At 49.9% G+C, this 21386-nt stretch overlaps 1 protein-coding gene across 6 annotated transcripts in view; it reads right to left on the bottom strand.

Annotated features, from left to right (window-relative positions):
* LOC125950228 (serine-rich adhesin for platelets) overlaps positions 1 to 21386 on the bottom strand; it is a 54627-nt gene that overhangs the window by 13067 nt on the left and 20174 nt on the right. For all 6 annotated transcript variants that reach the window (XM_049678013.1, XM_049678016.1, XM_049678017.1 and 3 more), the window contains exon 2: positions 18914 to 19542. In XM_049678013.1, the coding sequence (XP_049533970.1) occupies positions 18914 to 19089 (176 nt within the window). In that variant the 5' untranslated portion in view covers positions 19090 to 19542. The remainder of the gene's footprint in view (positions 1 to 18913; positions 19543 to 21386) is intronic.

Below are 21386 nucleotides of genomic sequence, written 5' to 3'. Positions count from 1 at the left end.
TAAGGCCATCAGAGATAGAATCTGCATTTCCGTGTCACTTCCAAGGCCAGCGGCGGTCGCGCTATCGATCTGTAACCAGCTTGGACCAGCTATAGAGTACTACGGAATGCATTACAGAAAGAAATCACAAAACAAAACACACACACACACACATACATAATTGAAGACAATATACACTACCTCTCCTCTTCCCTCGAGCTGCCTGCGCGACCGTTGGAGACCGCCCACTACCCACCGTCGCCATTGAGGTTGATACTACTGAATTGGATTTCCATTTCCATTGTAACAGTAGTACCAGTCCAGTGGAAACAGATTAAAAGCCATTTGCTCTAGACGCAATGATCCCGAGACAACTGATACATACACAAAATGCAATTAGTTTGGTCATTCCCTTGCGCCTGTGCCCACACCACCAGCACACAGCCGACGGAGACCATACAAATGCAACCGAGAGCGCAGCGCGCGGCAGATTATCGAATCAATCCCGCGTGGATCGATCGATTGTTGTGTCCACGGGATGAAACATGAAAGCTTAGTAGGTGACGGTGGCAAATGAAAGCAAACGTCTCTAGTAAGCTGCGCCGCGCAAGAATGTAGTTGTTGCTTCGGTTTTCGTTGCGAAAGCAAGTCACGTTGTTGAGCGCGTTCCATGCGAAAAAAAAAGCCCCGGAAGAGGACCCCAAATCGGAAACGCACACCCATCACGAGATTGGTGCGAAAGTGAAATTGGCAAGTATCCATAACTCGCGAACACGTACGTGCCCATGCAGTGGTCTGGAGAGCCGAGTACCGGAAAAACAGTATCCATAACGTAGGCAATAACAGACGGGCGCGCAGCTTGGTATTCGCACCATTCCATTGGACCTTTCGTTTCGAGGGTAAATGATTAGTGTGTGCATTAAGCATAAACATTACACAGCGGCTAGCGTGCTCTGTGGAAGGCTGCACATTAGTAATTGATGCCTATTGAACCGTCCGTAACCGGTCCGTGGTTACAACGAACATGATCGCGTGTGTTTGCAATTCGTTGACAGAACGCGCGCCCCGCCGTCGGTGGTCGCATTTCCGTTTCATTCTGAGCCGCACCAACCCAACCAACGAACTGCCTTTTGACCTCAGCCGCACAATTGGTTTGTCACGTTTGCTTGGATGCCACGCCGGCGACGGCTACTAACTTTGGTTCATAATTTTCCCGGGATGTTGTTTTTTTTCACCAGCAAAGCAGGGGAAGGGGAAAATCCATAAATCACTTTCGAGTCGATTTGTGTTGAAACATAATTTGCCCGCACACACACAGAATGTGAAAAATCGAATAAAATGCTGCCATCGTTCCGTCGCCGAGCAGGTGACCGCGAGGCGTGACCCTAGCCCGTGCCTGCCAGGCGGGGGGAAAAAGAAAGGAAAAACATTCCTCACTCCTCTCCTTTCGGGGAGGAGCAAAAAGGGTAGCGGAGCGTATCGAGGGATTAGCAGCAGTTTGGTTGTTCGCGTCCGGCGCTCTGCTGCTACCACCAGAGAGCGGTGATACCGGGTGATACGGTCAGTGACTTTTGTGTGTTTGTGTGAGAGAGAGAGACAGGGTGCCCGGCAAGAGAGCATAATTCATAGCCCAGCGATGACGGAATAATGGACAACGGGTACGTGCGGTGCGCCGAGAGAGTGAATTGTGTTGTTTGACATTTCAAGAAAAAGGTGTTTGACATTTGTTCGACAGGCGAAACGAGAAGGGGAGCAATCCCTACTTGGATCGTACCGTGCGTGTGACGAGCGCCATGAAGGGCACACGCAAGCGACAACCAAAATTCGATTCGATCCCAATCACGCTTGAACCACCACCGGTACCGGCCAGGTGGGTAATGGCGGTGGTCGCAGTCGTTGGTCAAATGGTAATAAATCATGTTGCGGTCGGGACACGTGGGCCCAAGCGATGAGAGGGGTCCAGGCCACAACGGTTCGTACCAAACTGTGGCACGCTTCAGAACGGTACTCCCTTACTTGGACGTCATTTGCATTACTATGCATTATTGATTTCGATACATACGAACGTGTGAGCGCAAGTGAGGGTAAGGGCAAATTTATGGGGGACATAATTAATTCCAATTTAAATTTGTTTACACACTTTTTTACCAACCAAATCCGGCGAGTACATCAATCATTGCGATTGAACAGATGTTTGTGCCGAGCGGCACACGAAGCATAAAATACAACCAAACAACAGCTGGCGATTTTAGAAATTAAATGCGTTGCCGGTGCCCTCCTCAGGTTTAATTACGGTCCACCGGGAGTGGTGTGGGTCATGCTAGCGGACATTACAGGCCCATTAGCGTCGCTTATTGCTTGCTGCTGCTGCTGCTGATGCTACCCAAGCCTCCCCCTCCTCCTGATCTGCTCGTTCTCGTCAAGCAGCTAATTAATGAGAAAAGTTAGTCTGCCGGCCAGCGATGAGTGATGTCACAGAAGAAGATGATAAAAAAAACAGGAAAAAGGTAAGAAAAATCCGTCACTTGTCGCCCGCGTCCGCCAACTTGCCTCTGCATCATCCATCATCCATCATCCATTTTCTCCAGAAGAGGTAGTAAAAGTAGCAGCCCGTGAGCGAGCAACCAGCGACCACAACGCACATACCGTAACTTCGATGCCGGGTAGGATTCATTTGAGGATATCCCCAAACCCAGTAACTCTTCATTCAATCATCATTAGGATCATGTTTCGGGAACGGTAAAAATAAACATCTCCCCAGTTGGCGAGGAAGGGTGCACCTCGAAGGCGGATCGTCGAAGCAACGGGATGAGATGACGTCGGCGCTATCGGCAGGCGCTGCCCAATCAGTCCACCCAAAAGAATCCGACAGTATTGCACACACCAGAGTACATACAAATGTGTCATCGCAGTTCAAGAAATCGAATCTTAGGAGCATGACTCATTGTTAGTCGAAAGACGGCGCGTTGTAGTTTGCTTTGCAAACGAGAAATACCTTCTTTTTAGCGCTTGATCGCCACCACAGCGCACAGCAGCAACAACAATCGATAACATCCTACACACTCCGCGTCGTGTCGTGTGCGAGTCCGTTTTTTTTTTGTTTATAAATTATGCGACGTATAAATTGCGACGATGCCGGTGTAATGCTACAAAAATAGGGAACGGTGAGCCATTCCTGATCGCGTGTAGTGTGTGCGCCACGAGGCGAACGCAGATGATGATGATGATGCGACAAGAAATCAATTACACAACGTGACTTTCTCAACCCCGCGAAACCTAACAACGCGGAGTGCAATGCACTTGTGGGTCTCAGCACCGGGCATTAAGGCATGCCAATCGCGGACGTCCGATCATCTGATCATCAGCAGCAGTAGCAGCTAGTGTGTACGTGGCGGCGGCGGTGCCTGCCATACGTTTCTCACATTTGCATATCTACTTCACAGAAGGGAAGCATCACCGAAGGTGCATCGAAACCCTGGGATCACCACCAACCTCCTGCCTGCTTCCAGTTCGCGAGAGCGAATCAACATTGAACTTGAAGTCGAGAGAAGAGGCCGAGGGCGTGCGCGCGTGTGGCATTGGAGGTGATGGCGGCACTGGTAGCCAGTTCTGGTCGATGATGCAATACGGTGACGTTGGACGGTCGATTCGCTTAGTCCAAAACTGGAGAGAAGCGGTTTCGCGTACAAGGGGGGGAAGCTAGCTACATTGGACCACGAGACGGACCCCGACGACGGTCCATGGTCGGCACGCTCGCGCTCGTTAGTAATGCAAAACGGCGAAGGTTACGACGGTGCGGTCTCCCCCACTTCGGCTTCTGCTTCCTGCTCAACCGGAACCGGCAGCCTTGGCAGTGCCGAAAGTGCCGAGCGTCCAAATGGCGGAATGCTACAATAGCAACAGCAGCAGCTTGAACCTCGCTAGTGTCTGTTTCGGTTGAACGGTCGAAATGTGTAGAGCATTTGTTTCATGGCCGGTACGTACTACAAGAGGGGGCATCACGTGCCGAAGGAGGGAGTAATTGGCACTTTCGAAACCCCGGTCACGTGGTCCGTAGAGGTGGAGGTTATCCGTATCAGTAGGTGACTGTTTCTGTGCAACAGGGAACTCGTTGGGGCTGCCAAAGAGTGAAATAACGATCCGAAGATTTATGAACTCCCCGATCTTCGCGAATGACACACGACCCTATTGTTGAATTTGGCACAACAAAGTTGTCTTAATTAGCGCCCGGCCGCACAGGCAAAGACATCGATCTTCTCGCTCTCCCCTGGAATCACTGAAACTGCCGGAAGCCGGTTTAGAGGGAAGGCCAAAAGGCCGCCATCACGTTGCCCCATCGGTGGAGGTCATTTTCCTTGACACCTTCTAAGCCAGTCACGGAATGCAAAATGCATCGAACATTCATGAGCACGATGAGCGTGATAGTGGTGCTGATGCGGATCCGACAGAGTGCCTTGCTAATCCGAGACACCTTACGATCGGAACACCGTAACAACCCGATTCGCACCCCGTAGAGAGCTTAGCTTTATGAAGTGCTGTACCGTTGCAACCGTTTGTGGCGAAATGAAATTGAATCTCCAGATCAGTAGTAGCACTTGAAGGTAGACTGCTGACATTGATCCGCAGTTTCAGCCTTTTTTATCCATGATTTACAGCCGAAAGCCGGGGATGATGTGACACGATCGCGCTCGTAATCTATTCGAACTCGGCCTCTTCGGTGTGCAGAAAGCGTTTCGTGTAGGTCGATAAAGGACGCTAGATGGAGGGAATTGATCGCATGGAAAAGGATTGAAGTGCTTTTCTTGCCAAACACATACACACACACACAGGCGGTGTGAGAGTGTCATTCCGCGAGGTTTTACGACCGAAAAAACTGCTCGCACTGGATCTATAAACGAGAAGCGAAAAGCGAAATCGTAACCAATAGGCTGTGGAGCTATTGCCATTCGCCAACTTTACGATGATCCTTTGAAGTGAGAAAGATAAATGGGATCCATTGAAATCCGGGGTTTAGTCGAGTTTAAACGCTTCGCCAATTTTAGAAGGTGCCAGCGGCAGTTGCAGCAGCCTAGTCCCGATTAAATTGATCGTTTAGCGGCAGTTGGCGTTGTGTTGTTGTGTTAGCATTTCTATCTATAAGGTGAGTTATCTGTGTTTACTTATTAACTCTATTAGATCCTGAGATTTTCTCTCAAATAGATTCTCCGACGTAGCGCAACCCTACAAACGGATATAGCAAGCGGCGAAAGGCCTGGAACTATCTCAGCAGATTCGCACTAGAGTACTAGCAGTCAACCGGCCAGACTCCATCCTGGTAGCCATCCTGGATAGCCAGCGAGAACGTGAATTTCAACGCTCACTGTGATGTATGAATACATGTTCCAGCGATTACTATGATTCGATTACTAAACACATTGTTTATTGATATGATAGCTTGGATTCTACCACAAATTATCCCATCAACTCCATGCTACTAGATGACATTACCCAATCCATGACGCTAGTTTCAAAGAACCAACAAAAACCGGATCGTGAATTTCATTTGACACCGATGGGACACTATTTTGAGCGTCCGAAACCCAATGCTCGCTCTGAATCTATCATTAGTCGACACGGGAGTCTGTGGATACGCTTAGGATGTCATCTCGCGGCCATTACCAACGAGAAGATCATTTGCATTATCTGGCTGTCATCGGAGAACGTGGTGTTGGCGTTGCTGCGCTCCCTTTCCCCCTATTTACTATTTTCGGTCGGTGTTGCTTCACCGATTCACATATATATTGTGGTTTTCATCTGCAATAACACTGGCTGGAAAAACCTCATCGCTCCCATAAACTGCAGAGAACCTGCGCCACATCCGCGCTGAAACCGAGAGCCCGAACACTCCGAACGCGCTTCGAGTTCCCGCGACGCACACTCGCAAGAAGCGCCGCCGCCAAGAAGTCGCGCGGTTGGACTCGACGGACTCGACGAGTGTCGGTGTAGAAGAACTGGAAACGCACGCCGCGCGCGAACACATCGGACCCTGAGACGCAATAAAACTGCGGATGATTTATGGTAACTGCTGGGCTCATTTTTCCTACCGCGCTGCCACGTCCCGTGTCCCGGCCGCGTCCGGTGCTTCGACGCGCGAAACATAAAACATCGGTACCGAAAAGGCGTAAAAAAGACCAGTGATCCAGTGTGCGGCACGTGAAGAAGTGTGAACCGACACCGACGACGACGACGACGACGACCACCAAAATCCGCAGCATCTGGTTGCGATATTCTAACTAAGCGAGCGAGCTGCCCGGCGCGAAGAATTAAGAGCCAAATGAATGCCGCTCTAGTGTGGCTTAGTTTCGCGAAGTTTCAGCGTCCATGGTTACCAGTGACGCAACAGGCCACGCAAGATTTGTGACGCTAATTCAATCTCGCTGGATCGGACCACCATCCATTCCAGGAAGCTAATTTCAGCGCATTTGTTTTTACTTCTTCGCCCATTCTGGCGGTCCGCGCTCGTGGTGGTCATCGCGATGTTGCTGCTGTTGATGACGCCAAATCACACTTTACTTAGAGCGCCGTTGTCGGTGACGCAACATGCGTCATTACGAGCGAGTGCTTGAAGTGTGCTGCTGGAGCGCCGCATTATCCGGGCATGATGATCACGAGCTCGAACGAGTAATTGACGTCCAGACGGTGTGCTAAAGTGCACACGTAAGCAGTCACCTACCTTTTTCACAGCATCAGTGCTAGCGGTCAAATGATGCGCCACTAATACGGTATTTAACGGAAGGGCGCATTGGCACATCTCGGACCATTGTGTGTTTCACTGGTCGCGGCGAAGCCACCAGAGGGGCCTTTCATTGTTGTTTACCGGGACAAACGCACCCTCATCCCGGTTCAGAGCGATCCAAACAACGGATCTCCCTGTCCACAGACGGACAGCAGATGGACGCACGCATGCGGTGTTTCACTTTCGGCGAAGGAATGTAGCTCCAGACACAGCAGCAGTAGCAGCAACAGCAACAAAAGATCGCTTTACAGCTTGGCGTGGCCCTCAAGACACACACACACACACACAAAAATGTGATGGATAAATATTGAAATAACCCATTTTTGCCGGCATTCCGGCAGCAGCTGAGAAGATACTTGCGCTCGCCGGGGCGTGAGAAGTGGATTCGGCATGCCTTCCTCCGCAACCCTTTTTTCCCCGAACTAGACCCTCCGATCTTCGGTCAATAGCACACAAGGAAAGCATAAGCAGAATGAGATGTACCGAGAATGCATGGGATGAGATGGATATGTTCCATACTGGCTCTGACCTACATTCTGTGCACTGGCGAGGAGGGAGTCTTAAGTGGAGGGAGTCGACCAAAATGGCGTAACGCGGAGCATTAAACCAGCAACTCCTCAGCTCATTGTGCAACTGGAGTTTCTTTCGTGTATCCGCGAGGGGAAAGAAACGAATTGGAAGGCAATCTCGCGACCTTCGTTCGTTTGATGACCCAGCCAGCGCCCCCAAAAAACCGGATCCACAAAAGGTCAAAATTTAATCATTATGATCCTCTTCAAATAGGAACCCCACTTGGCTTGGGCTCTCCCCTCTCGTATCGTATGATCTCTTTTTCCCAAAAGATAATTACAGAACTCCTAACCTAACCTTCTTCGTCCCTTTTGGTGCCAAGTTCCTAAACCCCGCAGGCGAAGAAGGTATCCGAAGGCGAACCCATCATCTGCTCGCGATAGAGAACGCATTCTGAAGTGGTTCTTCTAATGATGATCCACTTCTCTCCCCCACGTTTCAGAGATGCCGGTAAGCTTTTCTCGCTTTCCAGTAAGTTTTTTTTCTCTCCATTCCATTTTTCATCCAATCAAACTCCCACCTCGGCTCCCATCCGGTGTGTGTGTTTGTGTGTCGATGTCACGTGCACGTGCACTTTCCCATCATTATCATTATCATCGGCAGCAGCAACAGCAGCAGCAGCTTCATATCGCTGCTGCCATTCTCTCTCGCTCTCTCCTCCTCTTCTAACAACCCGGCACACGCAACCCGGACCTACAATTAGTGCGAAATCGAAAGCCACGGCGCACCGTAGCAATGTTGACGAGGTGCAGGTGATGTGTGCGATGTGGAAACGTGCCGGGCCTGTTCTGCTTTATCAGTGTTCCACCAGCACTATAAGTCTCGCGTCTCTTCGATATGTCCGTACGGGCAGGTGCGCACGCGGGGTACACCATTTATCAAAGCAAACCACGTCACGGTTGATCAGCAGCCGGCATGCTGGTGGTGATGGTCGTGGAGAACTAAAATGGCGCGTGCTTTACCCATTCAAGGAAACAAGTCCCGCGCGCTGCCCCAGTGGTCTCTGGTCACTTTCTCTGGCCAGAAAACAAGCGGTTTCGCGAATCGGGGGCACAATATCTCCGAGCTAGAAGTGGTGCAGCACCACCTTGGCGACCGACTTTTGACCGAACATTGCCGATGTAGAGATGTCGATTCCTCTTGTCCGAAAGGGATATGAAGTCCAGTGGGCGAGTGTGTGTTGGGGAAACTTTACCGAGAGACCTAATCCGGTACATCCGGGAGGTGAGAACGTGCGGGCGTGCGCTTCACGGAAATTATAAAATCTACATTCAATTTTGTGCGAGCAGAGAGGTCGAGGAGAAGCACGTGGCCCTAACGATGGCGATGAGATGACGATATGGGATCGAGTGTGAGTGTGGTGTGCACCGCATGCACCGCGACGCCGCGAATAAACGTGGCCGTGGGTCGCGCCTGCATCGCATCCGAAGGTGGAGAGCGAAGTCGGAGATCGAGCGTGAAGCGACGGTTTTAATGTAATGCATTTCTATTGATTTTGCCAATACTATTGCGCAACAACCAACCAGCGGGCGGCTTCAGGAGACATCGACTCTTATGTTGAATGTTGATTTATGAGCCATCCAAAGCCTCCACCCCCGGGCCTAATTGGTCCAAAAATGGGCAATAAAATAGAGACACAACCACGTCAAAACACGTCCGCGTTGCCAACCGAACCTCAATCGATTTGATGTAGAGGGCTGGAGTGGTTGGGGGGACGATACTTCGCTTCGCTAATTACATTTGTCTCTGTGGGATCACCCCGAACAACCTCGCCGTTGGTGGGGTGTCATCGTGTGCTAGCAACCAGCACACGGCTTCTTCTTCGTAGAGCACTAATATAGAGCTCGCTATACCGGAGTCCGTGATTTTCCCTTCGAGGCAACTGAACCGACGAGAGTACCGAGAGAGACACCGACCGACGACCGACCAATCGACCGATGTGCGCAAATGGAGCGAAAACGCCGCCAACCGCATCGCAACGTTCTTCTCTCATCCTCCATCTCTTGAAGCTCCCCCATTCGACGTTCACACATTAATTAACTTTCTTACTCAAAGCGCGCACGCAACAGTAGCATCAAACGATAGGTAAGGGGTGGAAGAAAGGGAGAAGAGCACACACACACACACACACACACACAATCGAGCGCGCACGTGATAGGAGAAAATGTAAATCAGAACAAACCCGTTGATCGGCGATTGTTTGCTAACGGAGAGCGATAGAAAGGGAGAGAGCTACTTTCGCTCTCTTTCTGGTAGGGAGGTACATCCCCTTTGGTGGTTGATTCGTGAATGAGATGGGATTTGTTGGGGAAAACGAAAATGAATAGCCTTTCAAAGGGAACGAACAAATTAGGCAGCCTACCGGTGGCTCCATCTATTGGCAGGGATCAATTGTCAGTAAGCGAGGCGTGTAAGCTGTCATTCAAGCAAAATAATGGGTCAGGATATTCTGCATCCAAGCATCCAAGAAAGCTGTGTAGAGTAGATTGCTTCATTCAGAAACTGGAAGAAATTTGTTGCATTTGGATGCTGGTAAACCTTCTGGTTGAATTTTGTTTTGAGAAAGATATTTATGTATTTATACACTGTAGTTAATCAACAAAATTAATCAACAACAACAAAAAATAATGTACCAGTAGTTTGTAGCCATTAAATAATACAGAACTTAACAATCAGCTTTAATATATTGAGCCAGATTGTAGAAAATATGTACAGCAATGCATACAAGGAGTACATTACGTTTGATCTGTTTAAGCTGCTGCTGCCACTGAAAAGACTCATCAATTGAAAGTTCGTAAAAATATCGATAGAACGATTCGTTGAAACGCGAGTACTTACATCTTCTATGTACTGCAGAAAAAAAAACCCCTGCTAGTCAATAGTTGAATGGAAAATAAATTAAAAATGAAATTACACGATTTAATACTGAAGCCAAAAGGGCTTTAAAAACCCCCCACAATTTGATACCTCAACAGATTCTTCCTTCGAAACTCTCCCAAGATATCGTTGTTTTTATGCAGCCAAAGTTCTAAATGAAACGATCTTAACCGCCACAACACAGTTTACGGTTACTGCTGCCGGCCAGGTCGAACCAAGAAAGGCAATAATCCACAAAAGCAAAAGACAAGCCAAAATGAGCCGAAAAAAAACCGCACCAACAAACCAAAGCGAAAAGAGCATAAAGAGATCCCAAGCGAAAAAGAAAATCATTTCCATAAGAAGCACACCAAAAAGGTTACGACTCCATCGGGCGCGCGCACCATTTTAGGGGACGCTTCCATTCATCCATTTCCATTCCGCGGGGCTCATTCATGCGCAATCCAAGTAAATCCCCTCCTTTTCCTCCTCTTCAGCTTCGCGACCTTTACGCGACCGTGCGCAATGTTTTATTGTTTTGCCATCCAGTGCGAGAGGGACGAAATCATAATAATTAAACGATTACATGACAGAACCGGTGGCAGGCGGCAATCCAATATCCCGGCAGAATGACGGCGCGGCGCCAGAGAACACACCATTTAATTCAATGTTACCTTACATAATCGTTACGCCACCACCCGCCATCATCATCACCAGGCGAGAGGGCCGCCATACTCTCCTCAGCCCCCTCCGCGACCCCAAATATAAAACCATTTTCCATTCCTCCATTGCTCCATCCAGCCAGCCAGCGCGCAGCAGTTTCTTTTCCTTTTTATTTCTGCGGATTTTCTCAAAACCAGGCGCCCATGTCAACGTGTTTAAAACAAGTCGCCAAGGTTCCGGCGACGTGATATCGGTGCACGTGCACCCCCGCCCACCGCCCCTCCGGCCACCACCCCATTACCCGCACCGCCTCGACACACTGCACACGTCAGCCGAATCCAATGACGTATTTAGCGCTACCTGCACCGAGCAAAAGAGAGAAAGAGCGACGAGAGGAAGAGAAGAGACAGTTCTGTTCCGCCTTTGTCCATTTAGTCGATCGGTTTTTGGTAGGAAAATGGGCGATGGTGGTGGTGCCTGCTCCCTGCCTCCTTTCGCTCGCCCAAAATCAAAAAACGGGGCCACTTCGTGCGCCGACCTCGAAAAGAACCGTCCCCGTCCCCTGTTGGTGGTGGCCAGATGGAGCCAAAAATACCGCTTTCGAGGGGGGTATTTGGGAAAAATCGAAATCGACGCGCGATAGCGAATTTGACAGGCCAGGAAAAGTGGAACTGGCGGGAATGACGGGAACTCTTGCTCGCTACGCTACGTTCGCTGTGACATCGACGTGCCCATTTCCCACAGATCCCGGACTCGGTTCGTTTTCGTTCGATTCGCGTTTCTTCAAGGCTTTCCAACATCACCAACGGGGTCCCAACAACACGGCAGGCCGCATACGAAGAATGGCGGAGAATCGCCTACTACTACTACTACTGTAAGGACGCCGCACCGTACAATGGATTGGCTTCTCACCCCCCCGTTTGGGCAAAGCAAACATTCTGGTTCACGCCAGGGCCGGGCGTGAATGTCGCGATGAAAAAGCAAAGGACAAAGCGAAAACATGGATTATCGGGTGGGCCAAATGTCACGTGCCGCCATGTTCTTCATTAATTTTGCGCGTCCTCGTCCACGTGTTTCGGGCAGTGGGCAGCACCTTCCCTGCGAGGAAAGTGACAAACGCCGTACGCGGGTACGCGAAGCGTAAGCCCGACGGATAATAGTGTCACAATACGCCCACTTACATACATCCATAATAGAGTGATAGTACGTAGTACCTTCTGTTACCACCTGCTCGCTACCATGCACCGGCCGGCCCTCACTCCGCTCAACTCCTCCGCCACTAATGGTGACATTCAACGACGAGCATTTATCGTAATTGTAGCGTCATTGTAACGCATAGCGAGCAAACGCGTACGTACGTGAGCACCGTACACAGACACCACAATATGCTTTTTCCCTTCGTGTTAACCCATGTGCCGCGAAACTTCGGTCATTATCAGCTCGGGCTAGAGTGAGGTTGGTGTTTTCATTCCAGCGGCATCGCAGTATCGCCCAGAATACCGAGCGGTGAGTGACATTGCTTTTCTGGGAAAACGTGGTTTCAAAATAAAAAGGTAAAATCGAACACTTAAACCGAGTGGCAGGAGGAGAAGATATTAGCAAAGAAAAGTACTTAAAATTTCAAATGCGCAAATGGCACTGACATGCGATGCCAGAGAGCTTCTTGGCAGGAACTAGAAAGCAAATAGGTTGACTAGTCCTGCCAGAGAAGCTTCGAATTGCCCTTCATTTGTACCATGGCATCGGCCTATTAAATGTTTAAACGGCCCCAATTAATGGGTTCCTTTTTCTTGTCCTTCAAAAACTTCTATTAATTGCAATGAAATGGTGCCCTAAAATTTAACGACTTCCCCACCGGCTTGTAATTGAACATAATATGCTCCGTACCGCGGGGTCCGTACCGGTTATCGATCGGTTCCGCCAATACAACGACACATCGGCTGCGTGTATTGGCAACACCACAGTACACCATCTGGTGCAGCGGTAGAAAACCACCAGTGGCCAGCAGTATTGGCAAGTATCCGCAGTCTGAAGAAATCTGCAAAGTATCTGCTGGCCGTGCACCGCGTGTCAACAGCACCGAGAACCGAGGAACCGGGCGAAAGTATCACGTTACCGCTCCACCACCAGCGACTGACTGTGGAAGTTTGTCTGGGTCCATGTGTGTCCATGGCTCTAAACTATCCAACCTGTCACTCGAACCCCGTCCTGAGATGGTGAGGTAAAGACGCGTCAACCGCGCCCCGTCTCCAGACGTCGTCTATCGTCGTCGTTGGGCTGGTGAATGACCGATCGTGAATGTTTGCGCTGTCGGTTGTGTCGCTGCCGGATGTGTTTTCGCCCGAAGGTCATAACACCTGGAGTTGCAAGAAGACAACACAGGACTAGAGCACTTCTTGCGCGTCACGGTTCTTCGAATGGCGTATATTTCATTTGGAACCACCATCGCCTGATCCCAAAAAGAGTGACTACATTTTCCACACTAAAAAGAAAAGCGAACCAAAAAAAAAAACGTGTCAACAGAAGTCGGGAACGCGAGCTACGCATCGTTGTCCGACGCGCGCCAAGAATAGTTGGCGGCACTTGTCGCCGCCGCCGCCGCCGCCGCCGCCGCCGCCGCCGCCGCCGCCGCCGCCGCCGCCGCCGCCGCCGTCGTCGTCTCCCGAACAACGTTCCGTCGTTGTACCGGAAAAGAAGGGAGAAGAAGTGCGCCAAAGAATGTCATTAAAAATAGACCACAGTGGCGACGACGACGACGATGGCATCGTTCCCTCCCTTAATTCGACGACGACGACGACGACGACGGCGACGTCGGCGAGATATTTGTTTTACGTCGCCGGACGTTTGTTGAATTTTCAGTGTCAAATTAGTGTAGCGATCGTCTTTGGCTGTCTTGGAAGCAATGGATCGATTTCGATCGGTGAGACCGCGACCGGCGCCCATTTCTCGGCTTCGGAACACATCATAGAAGCACCACAACAAGCGACCAGCGAGTGACAACACCAACCATCATCTCATTCCATGGACGGTGGTTTCCGTAACAACGTGAACCTTTTCCCCTCCTCTCAGTGCCCTCCCCCCCCCCCCCGCCGCCAACAACACGCACATTCCTTGTGTGTGCTCGCGCGTCATCTAAAAAATCGAAGCTGATGGGTTTCAGATGTTATGGCCGCGACAGGCACTCGGAGGAGGAGGCGGCGGCGGAGATGTTGCCGCGAATGTTGTAATCCATTTTTATGCGGTCACCACCAGCAACCGGTCTCGGGACTGCAAGGCATCGGCGATCGGCACAAGGCGGAGAGAGAGGGGGGATCATGTGGTTGTGGTTGGCAAGGTGGCTAAAATTAGTCCCCAAGGATTTGGATCGGCGAAATGAAATATGTATAACGAGCGTCGAACGATTATTAGAATTCGCATGCTCGCAAATGCAAAGGTTTTCCTCCGCGGCAGGGTGGCAGGCAGCCGCGGCGGCAGATGGAACCGATCGAATCTATTCGCTTTTATCGTATTTCAATCTTTTAGTGGTGCTAAAAAGAACAACAGCACAAAAAAACTGATGCCGACACGTGTGTTTCTAGGGGCTGGCGGGATACGTGCGGCTACATTCGGAACTGCTCCCTTGAGAGGTTGGACGTGTGGATGGAATTAGTTATCCCGACGTATTTATGTGAATACGAAACGAATCGAGATGTCTGGTTTGTGTTTGTTAAATGTTTCTTCGAGAATTTCATTCCATCGGTAGTTAGTTTAGATAGTAGAACACGCCAAAAACACATCTGACAGATGATCTATGAAATGATGTGATGAAAACGACTAACTGAAGGACTTATTCAAGTATAGTGTACCTCTTGCGAACGAACAATCTAAAGAATTTTATCAATATCTTCTATCAATTGTGAAACCATTATAATATAATGTGTAAAAAGCGTTAGACTGCAGCAAATGAATAAAAGATGTCATCAAAAGTTACACAAAACCATAAAAGGACATTACGGAAATTGGCCTAGGCATAGCAGGAACCTTCCAGTGCTGCCGACCAAGCCGTTGCTGCTCATTGATAAAAGAATTCATTCAAGCCTCTCTTGGTCACGGTCGCCGTCCCTCCCCATACACATGGCCTGTGTCTCGGCTACGGACCAACCAAAGTAGGTCATTTGGTCATTTGAATCAGTGGACTCGAACTCGACACAAACACACAACACATGCCATGCGCCTGGCGTTTGCCGTTTATAGCCGGCTGGCCGAGAACCAGAGAGTGCGCTATTGCCGCTACTAGCATATGCATCCCACGTTCCACAATCACCACCACCACCACCACACACTATCCCACTGGCCGCAACAGGGTCCGAGAGACTCCCCGCGTGAAGAAGAATGCATTCTAGCCATATCCTGCGTGTTGTGACATCAATTCTTGAATGCCAAGAATCTGCACCGGAACTGTCAAGTACTGGCACCAACAAAAAAAAAAAAAAAAGATGTCTTCCCGATGCTAGGCCTGCGACGACAATGCATACGATTTTGGACGAAGATCCCGTGGCGGGTACGAGGGAAGCGTCTGATGATGATGATGATGATGATGGAATTTCCGGCGGCTTAATTCCACGCAACGTAACGATCGCGTCGGGGGAGGAATCCGTCTGTATGGCCGCGCGCTGTTGCCTCGACGACCGCAAGCAGCAACGGACCCCAAACGGACACGACGCGGGATGGACGCGCGCGCGCGCGGAAGGCAATAAAAATAAGGGAACGGATTTCCATTCTCCGCGGGGACCGACCGTGGCGGCCGAGAGACATAGCAAGCAGGGGGCGGTCGTCGTCGTCGTCGGAAGTGCATTTTATGCAAATAAGGGTCGGTCGGACGATCGAAGAGTCGAGGCCACAGCCCGCCCGATGTCAGTGCCACAGCACACACAGTGTGGTGGTTCATTGACACGTGCTGCGTTTCGTCTAAGCTCGTTTCACGCGTAGGGACGTAATTACAGGAGCGGGAGGTAGCGGAACACAGATATTATGGATTGAAGGTTGGGTTTCCCAGTCACTTAATCAAAACACAATCCCCCACACACAGCGGACAAACTAGCTCAAGCAGGGTGCCTTCGACAGCTCCTTGTTTAGCTGCGGTTCTAAGGTGTTCGCTGCTGGCCTGGCTATTGCACCTTGGAGCAATCTCGTTGCTCCGCTATCCAGGCCGTTGCACTGAGGAGCACACGTTTCGATTCGATTGGTTGAAGGTTCCATTTGTTAACGTGCTGGAGTGTTTTAGAGTTATTAATAGAACGAACGCAATGACTGAACTGACTTCAAGTTACTCTTATAATACAAAAGACATACCTTGAATCTCAACATACTATTTGTCGGTGATATAAAACGACCATCGACCGGTCGAGTCGACGGTTAAAAACTGACGAAACTCGCTTTCCGAACATGCCGTGATCTAACATTGTCGACCAACCAGAAGGTGTCCTCGGTCGATTGGTGTCAGTCAACGCTGGAATGAATAGATTAGTGGCCGTGCCCGCCCCTTAGTACCACCGGAGACAGTCGAGAGTCTCGGGCACTGATTACACACTCTGTTGCTCTGTGATTAGCGCAATAGTGCCCCCGTGTGCGTGCGTGCGTGCGTATGTCGCTGTATCCGATCAAAACTAATCACCGACGATACGGTTTCCGAGCAGGCAACGTTGGACGCCACAGCCGGTCAGGTTCACATCGCACCGTTTCACCGGGACAATCCGGACGGTGTGTTCGCATGTCGCATGTCCGTCCGTCCGTCTGTCCAGCGGGAAATGCGGCACATACTAAGCGCTTCTGTTTGATGTAATTACACACCGCCGCGATGACGATGGCCACTAATTGAATGGCGAGAATGTACGCGACACACGAGCCACGATTAGTAGGCGATGATATAGTTGTATATCGATCGTATGTCGACTACCGACGACCTCTGCGTCGATCAAACGGCTGAACGGTTGGTTGGAACATGAAACATGCAATTTTTAATATTCAATCACTCAGTAAGACTCTTCTGGTGACCTCTGATTGGGAATTCCAACGCTAGCAACCAAGCACGATCGTTACTCAGGTGATCGCAACACCATTGACCGGGGTTCACTAATTAACGCTACGTATTCTCCAAAATATTGGCGACTGACAACACAGTGCGATTCAACGCACACATCACCGACGCACACACATACAAACAGATCCACAAACTTGGCTACAAAACCACCACTGAACGGGTTTCACGTGAAGCCGTGACGTGACGCAAAGGTTGTCCGGTTTCAAGGTTGAGCTGCTCCGCTCGGGGTGCAGTAACGGCAGCGAGCGTACAACGGCCGCTCCGAGATGTTGTAGCCATTTTGTAGTCAACTTTTTTGTGGACCGAGCCGCGGGCACGGTGTCCGCGCGGTTTTGTGGTTTGTGACGTAGGCTTCATCGTGCCCAGGGAGCGAGAGAGAGAGAGAGAGGTCAGTCGTTGCGACGCTCCTTGGCATCGGCAACAATCACCGGATTCGCGGATGGAACCGGTTCGCCTAGTGCGAATCGACGACGGAAAAAAGGAAGGGAGGGAGGCAGGGAGGAAGGTCACTGGCTCGCGGTCGTGCTCGGTCGCTTCGCCATATCCGTGCATAAGTTGAGACCGAAGCCGAGTTGACCGAAAGTGGTGTCACTTTGAAGTGGAACACACCACCACCACCACCACTACCAGCCTTGTCCGGAAAACCGAACGGAAATCCCCATGTTGCACACACGTTCCGTACTGGCCGCTGCGGGTTTTCTGGTTTGGAGGGATCGGTGTGTACCGATTGGGAGATTTGGCAGAGCCCACCGAGACACAGCGAGCGACCCGCCATACTTTTAGAAGTCGAAATTATCGATTGCCGCAAAACACAACCGAACGCTCTTGTGCCCGCGCGCGTTCCGGGATTTCATGCTGTAAACCTCTTTTTCCTCCACGGGAAAGGAGATCTAAAAACGCGAAAGACATTTGTGGAACACTCATAAATATTAGGGATAGTTTTGGCAGAGTTAGTGGGCCCGAAAGTTTCCGGGTTTGACCTTCACGAGGGATAGAGCTCGGTGTCGCCGCCCCGAGAACGATCCCGTGAACCGTGAAGATGCGGCACGGAAGCGGAAGCGTAAAGGCCATAGTTTTACATTTTACGGGGATAGGGATAACACAGTTTTTTCGAGTGAATAAATCGGAGAATTAACGTTACGGTGTGAATTGGACACTTGTTTAACACGGTCCCAGCGATGTCACACGCGCGTGCCCGCTTGGCCACCACTGATTTCTGGCTTAGTAAACATGCCTTTACTGCTTTACCTTTTTTTAGACTGATTCTTTTTAGTTTGCAGAATGGCAGCTTGTTTTATAGTTTAAAAAACTTCAACTTTTTGTGACGATGTGAGAAATGCTTGATCTTTATGCAAGGCTTAGCGAATAACTAAAATTGCAATATTCCACCAGCGTTACTCCGATTGAAAATGTTCCCCGCATGGTATGATAGCCATAGCATATTTGGATGGTTATAGCACAACCTTACTTACAATATTTATTGTTTTAAAAGTATATAAGTATACAGATCAGTTGTTCAAGTGCTAAACAACGAGGAGATCTAAGCTGTCACGAATTTAGTTATTTTAGAATACTTTAAAAAGACCATCATGACGAGACGTGTTAAACTCTCAAGAACAATCAGGTATGTAAATATTGTTACTATCAAGCAAATTCGGAGATTCTGAAGAATCTGAAGATTGATTGAAAAATGAAACGATGGTTTTGGTACTAGACCTCCTATTTTAATGCTTCAACCACTCGGTACACCACGTGAACCGACACAACAACCAAATAACCCGAGACTTCGCCCATGATGCTCATAACGTTGTAGCGGTTCCCAGGTCTAGGAGCAAAAAAAGAAGTATGCTTATCACTGACGCCACTCCTTCGTAGGGCGTGCCATGGTGTGTCAAGTAGTGCCTTTGAAAAGTGCGCGGAATCTGTCTCTACCGTTTACAGCTTACGCGCTACAGGTTCAAGTTGTTTGATCTACAAGCGACAGTACTCACCGATTGCTGTGCTCCTGAAAGGAACCACCGTCCAGCAGCCGAACCTTCGCGAACAGCACCGCATTGAGGAACGGAACCTCAACCAGCTCCTCCAGGTGCAGCTCCACCGAGAACTTGTACTTCTTCTTCTTCATCATAAATGCCATTCCGGGGGCACTGGGCCCTATCAGTGTCATTCACGACAACGGAAAGGGATTGTTCACGTACACATGCACAAACACACAGGCAACAGAGGCAAACGACGATTGTAGAATTGCTGTTCGCACTAGTGGCCGATCGTTTTCACTTTCAAACTCACCAGATATGATTCTTCTCACTGAACGCGACGTGTTGGGTGGTTTAGAACTTTAAAACACTTTGACACACACATATCCACACATTTGATTGCGCACATCAGACATCTCACACTACGGGCTCACTCTACGGCGGTTGGTTCGGGCTTGACACCACCAAAAGGCATACTGAATCGTCTCCAGGGAGTACCGCGAGTATCCTCTCCCCCAGAAGATTACTTCGCCAATCGCCGAACGGACCGTACTTTAGGTTTCGCCTCTACGCACACCGCGCGCTTATCAGCAACCGTCCGTACACGTTGAGGTGCGTATCATCAGTCGGATTACGGCGTAAACCTGAAACGATAAGTAAAAAAGACAGACACAGATTGCGGATTAGATTTCGGGGGGGAACTCGCGCGCAATGCGTGATGGTCGCGTGTGGAACTTCCAACTTCCGTGTGTGATTCCCGACCGAAAAAAAAAACACATTCTACTTCCACGGTGCCGATTATTGACGGCGTAACGTAGTATAGTAGCACCGGATAATCCATCCGGAAGCTAATCCATCCAATATCGCACCGTACGATAACAAACGGAGAACGAAGCGATGCCTGACTTGCACCCGTTGGCGGATTTCCTGACTGACGACTGCGGTAGGACTGAACTTCGCACCGGTACGAGTGAGAAGCGATGGGGCTCCGGTTAGGAATTTCCTTCCCCAAAAACGCTGTTTGCTGGTGGTAGTACCTGGGACAGTTCGCGATAAGCAACCTGTCGCGCCCGTGGCCTGCCAGTCATCCCCGGGGAGCCCGGGGGAAATCTATATCCGTTGATAACGAAGAACTGAAGCTCCGGTTCGATGATTTCGACATTTTTGTTTGGTTTCGGTGGCTTCTCCCCGTATCCCTGCGGGTTCCTCATTGCAAATTGTACGGGATTGATAAGAAGGCTTAATGAGCACCAGGATATTGATGTGCGGGAACCGACGCGACAATTTAATTGCGGTTGGACCATAATTATGGATCTGGTGTTAGAGAGAGGGGCAAGTTGATGGCAAGTTCGCTCCTAATACGGGCAAACACACATGTGTGCCGTTAGTTCACTGCACTCTACACACCACATCGCGGCTACCTTGAAAGCCAACCAGTGTGCAAAACATTTACCCACAAAATCAACATCAACATACCAGTGCTGATCAGTCAGCCCCGTTATCAGCTGATCTGTCGACCCGATCGATTTCATCGCCGGGAGGGGGGTTTGGGTTCGAAGCGCAAAACGTGTTAACGCGCTACGAAAATAAATAAACATCCCCGGGTGACCACCGGCATCCCGGAGTCTGCGGTAGTGAAGTACTCTGCTGCACTTATCCCCCTCCGTTCTCTGCCACTTTGTCTAGGTGGCATCTCGTGGAATACATTCTAAATCGGGCTACCCGATCATCATGACCGGCCCCAGAAAACACACACGTTGGTCGACTTTCAAACAAACAATCCACACAAAACCACACCAGACGCCAGTGAAAAGAGGAAATGAAGCATCGTGATGTGCAAACACACCACCGATATTGTGATTCATCGTCGATGATACGGATAGAAGCAGGAGGGGGGGGGGGTTCCGTGCGACAGCAAAACACACACACATACACATACACTCTGTATCAGCACCAGGGTGGTTTTTCGTGTTTATCAACACATTATCAGTGGGTTGTAAATTACCCGACCGCATCATCACGCCTCACAGGCAAAAAGCCCTCGGACCGTGCGGCTCGCGCACCTCGCGATCCGATTTTGGGAGAATTTGCACGCGTACGCGTCCTTTGTCGAGGTGTGCCCGAGGTGCATCTCGGACAAGAGTGTGAGTCACAATCGAGGGATGTTTTTATAAGGGCATTTAATGACTTCCAGACGCTTCGGAACCTGATAAGATAATAACCAAGCCAGCCAACGACAGGTCCTTATGTCCCTCGTCATCAGTGGGAGTCAAACGAACTCAACTTTGCACGTCAGGCCACACACACATACACACCCAGGATAGACATAGACACTGTTCCTCGTCTCTTCTCGGGGGAAATCTAGAGACCAACCATCATTTACACTTTTGATAAATTGAAAAATGACGTTCCCGAAACGCGATATGTCAGGTGTCGGGAGGATGCAGAGCAAACATTGGATTACGCTAGAGCAAACGATGAATATGCT

The sequence above is a fragment of the Anopheles darlingi genome, chromosome 2, assembly GCF_943734745.1.
Source record: "Anopheles darlingi chromosome 2, idAnoDarlMG_H_01, whole genome shotgun sequence".
In the NCBI taxonomy this organism is placed as follows: Eukaryota; Metazoa; Arthropoda; class Insecta; order Diptera; family Culicidae; genus Anopheles; species Anopheles darlingi.
Note: the sequence above shows the minus strand (reverse complement) of the source record. Positions and strands in the feature narration are given on the sequence as shown.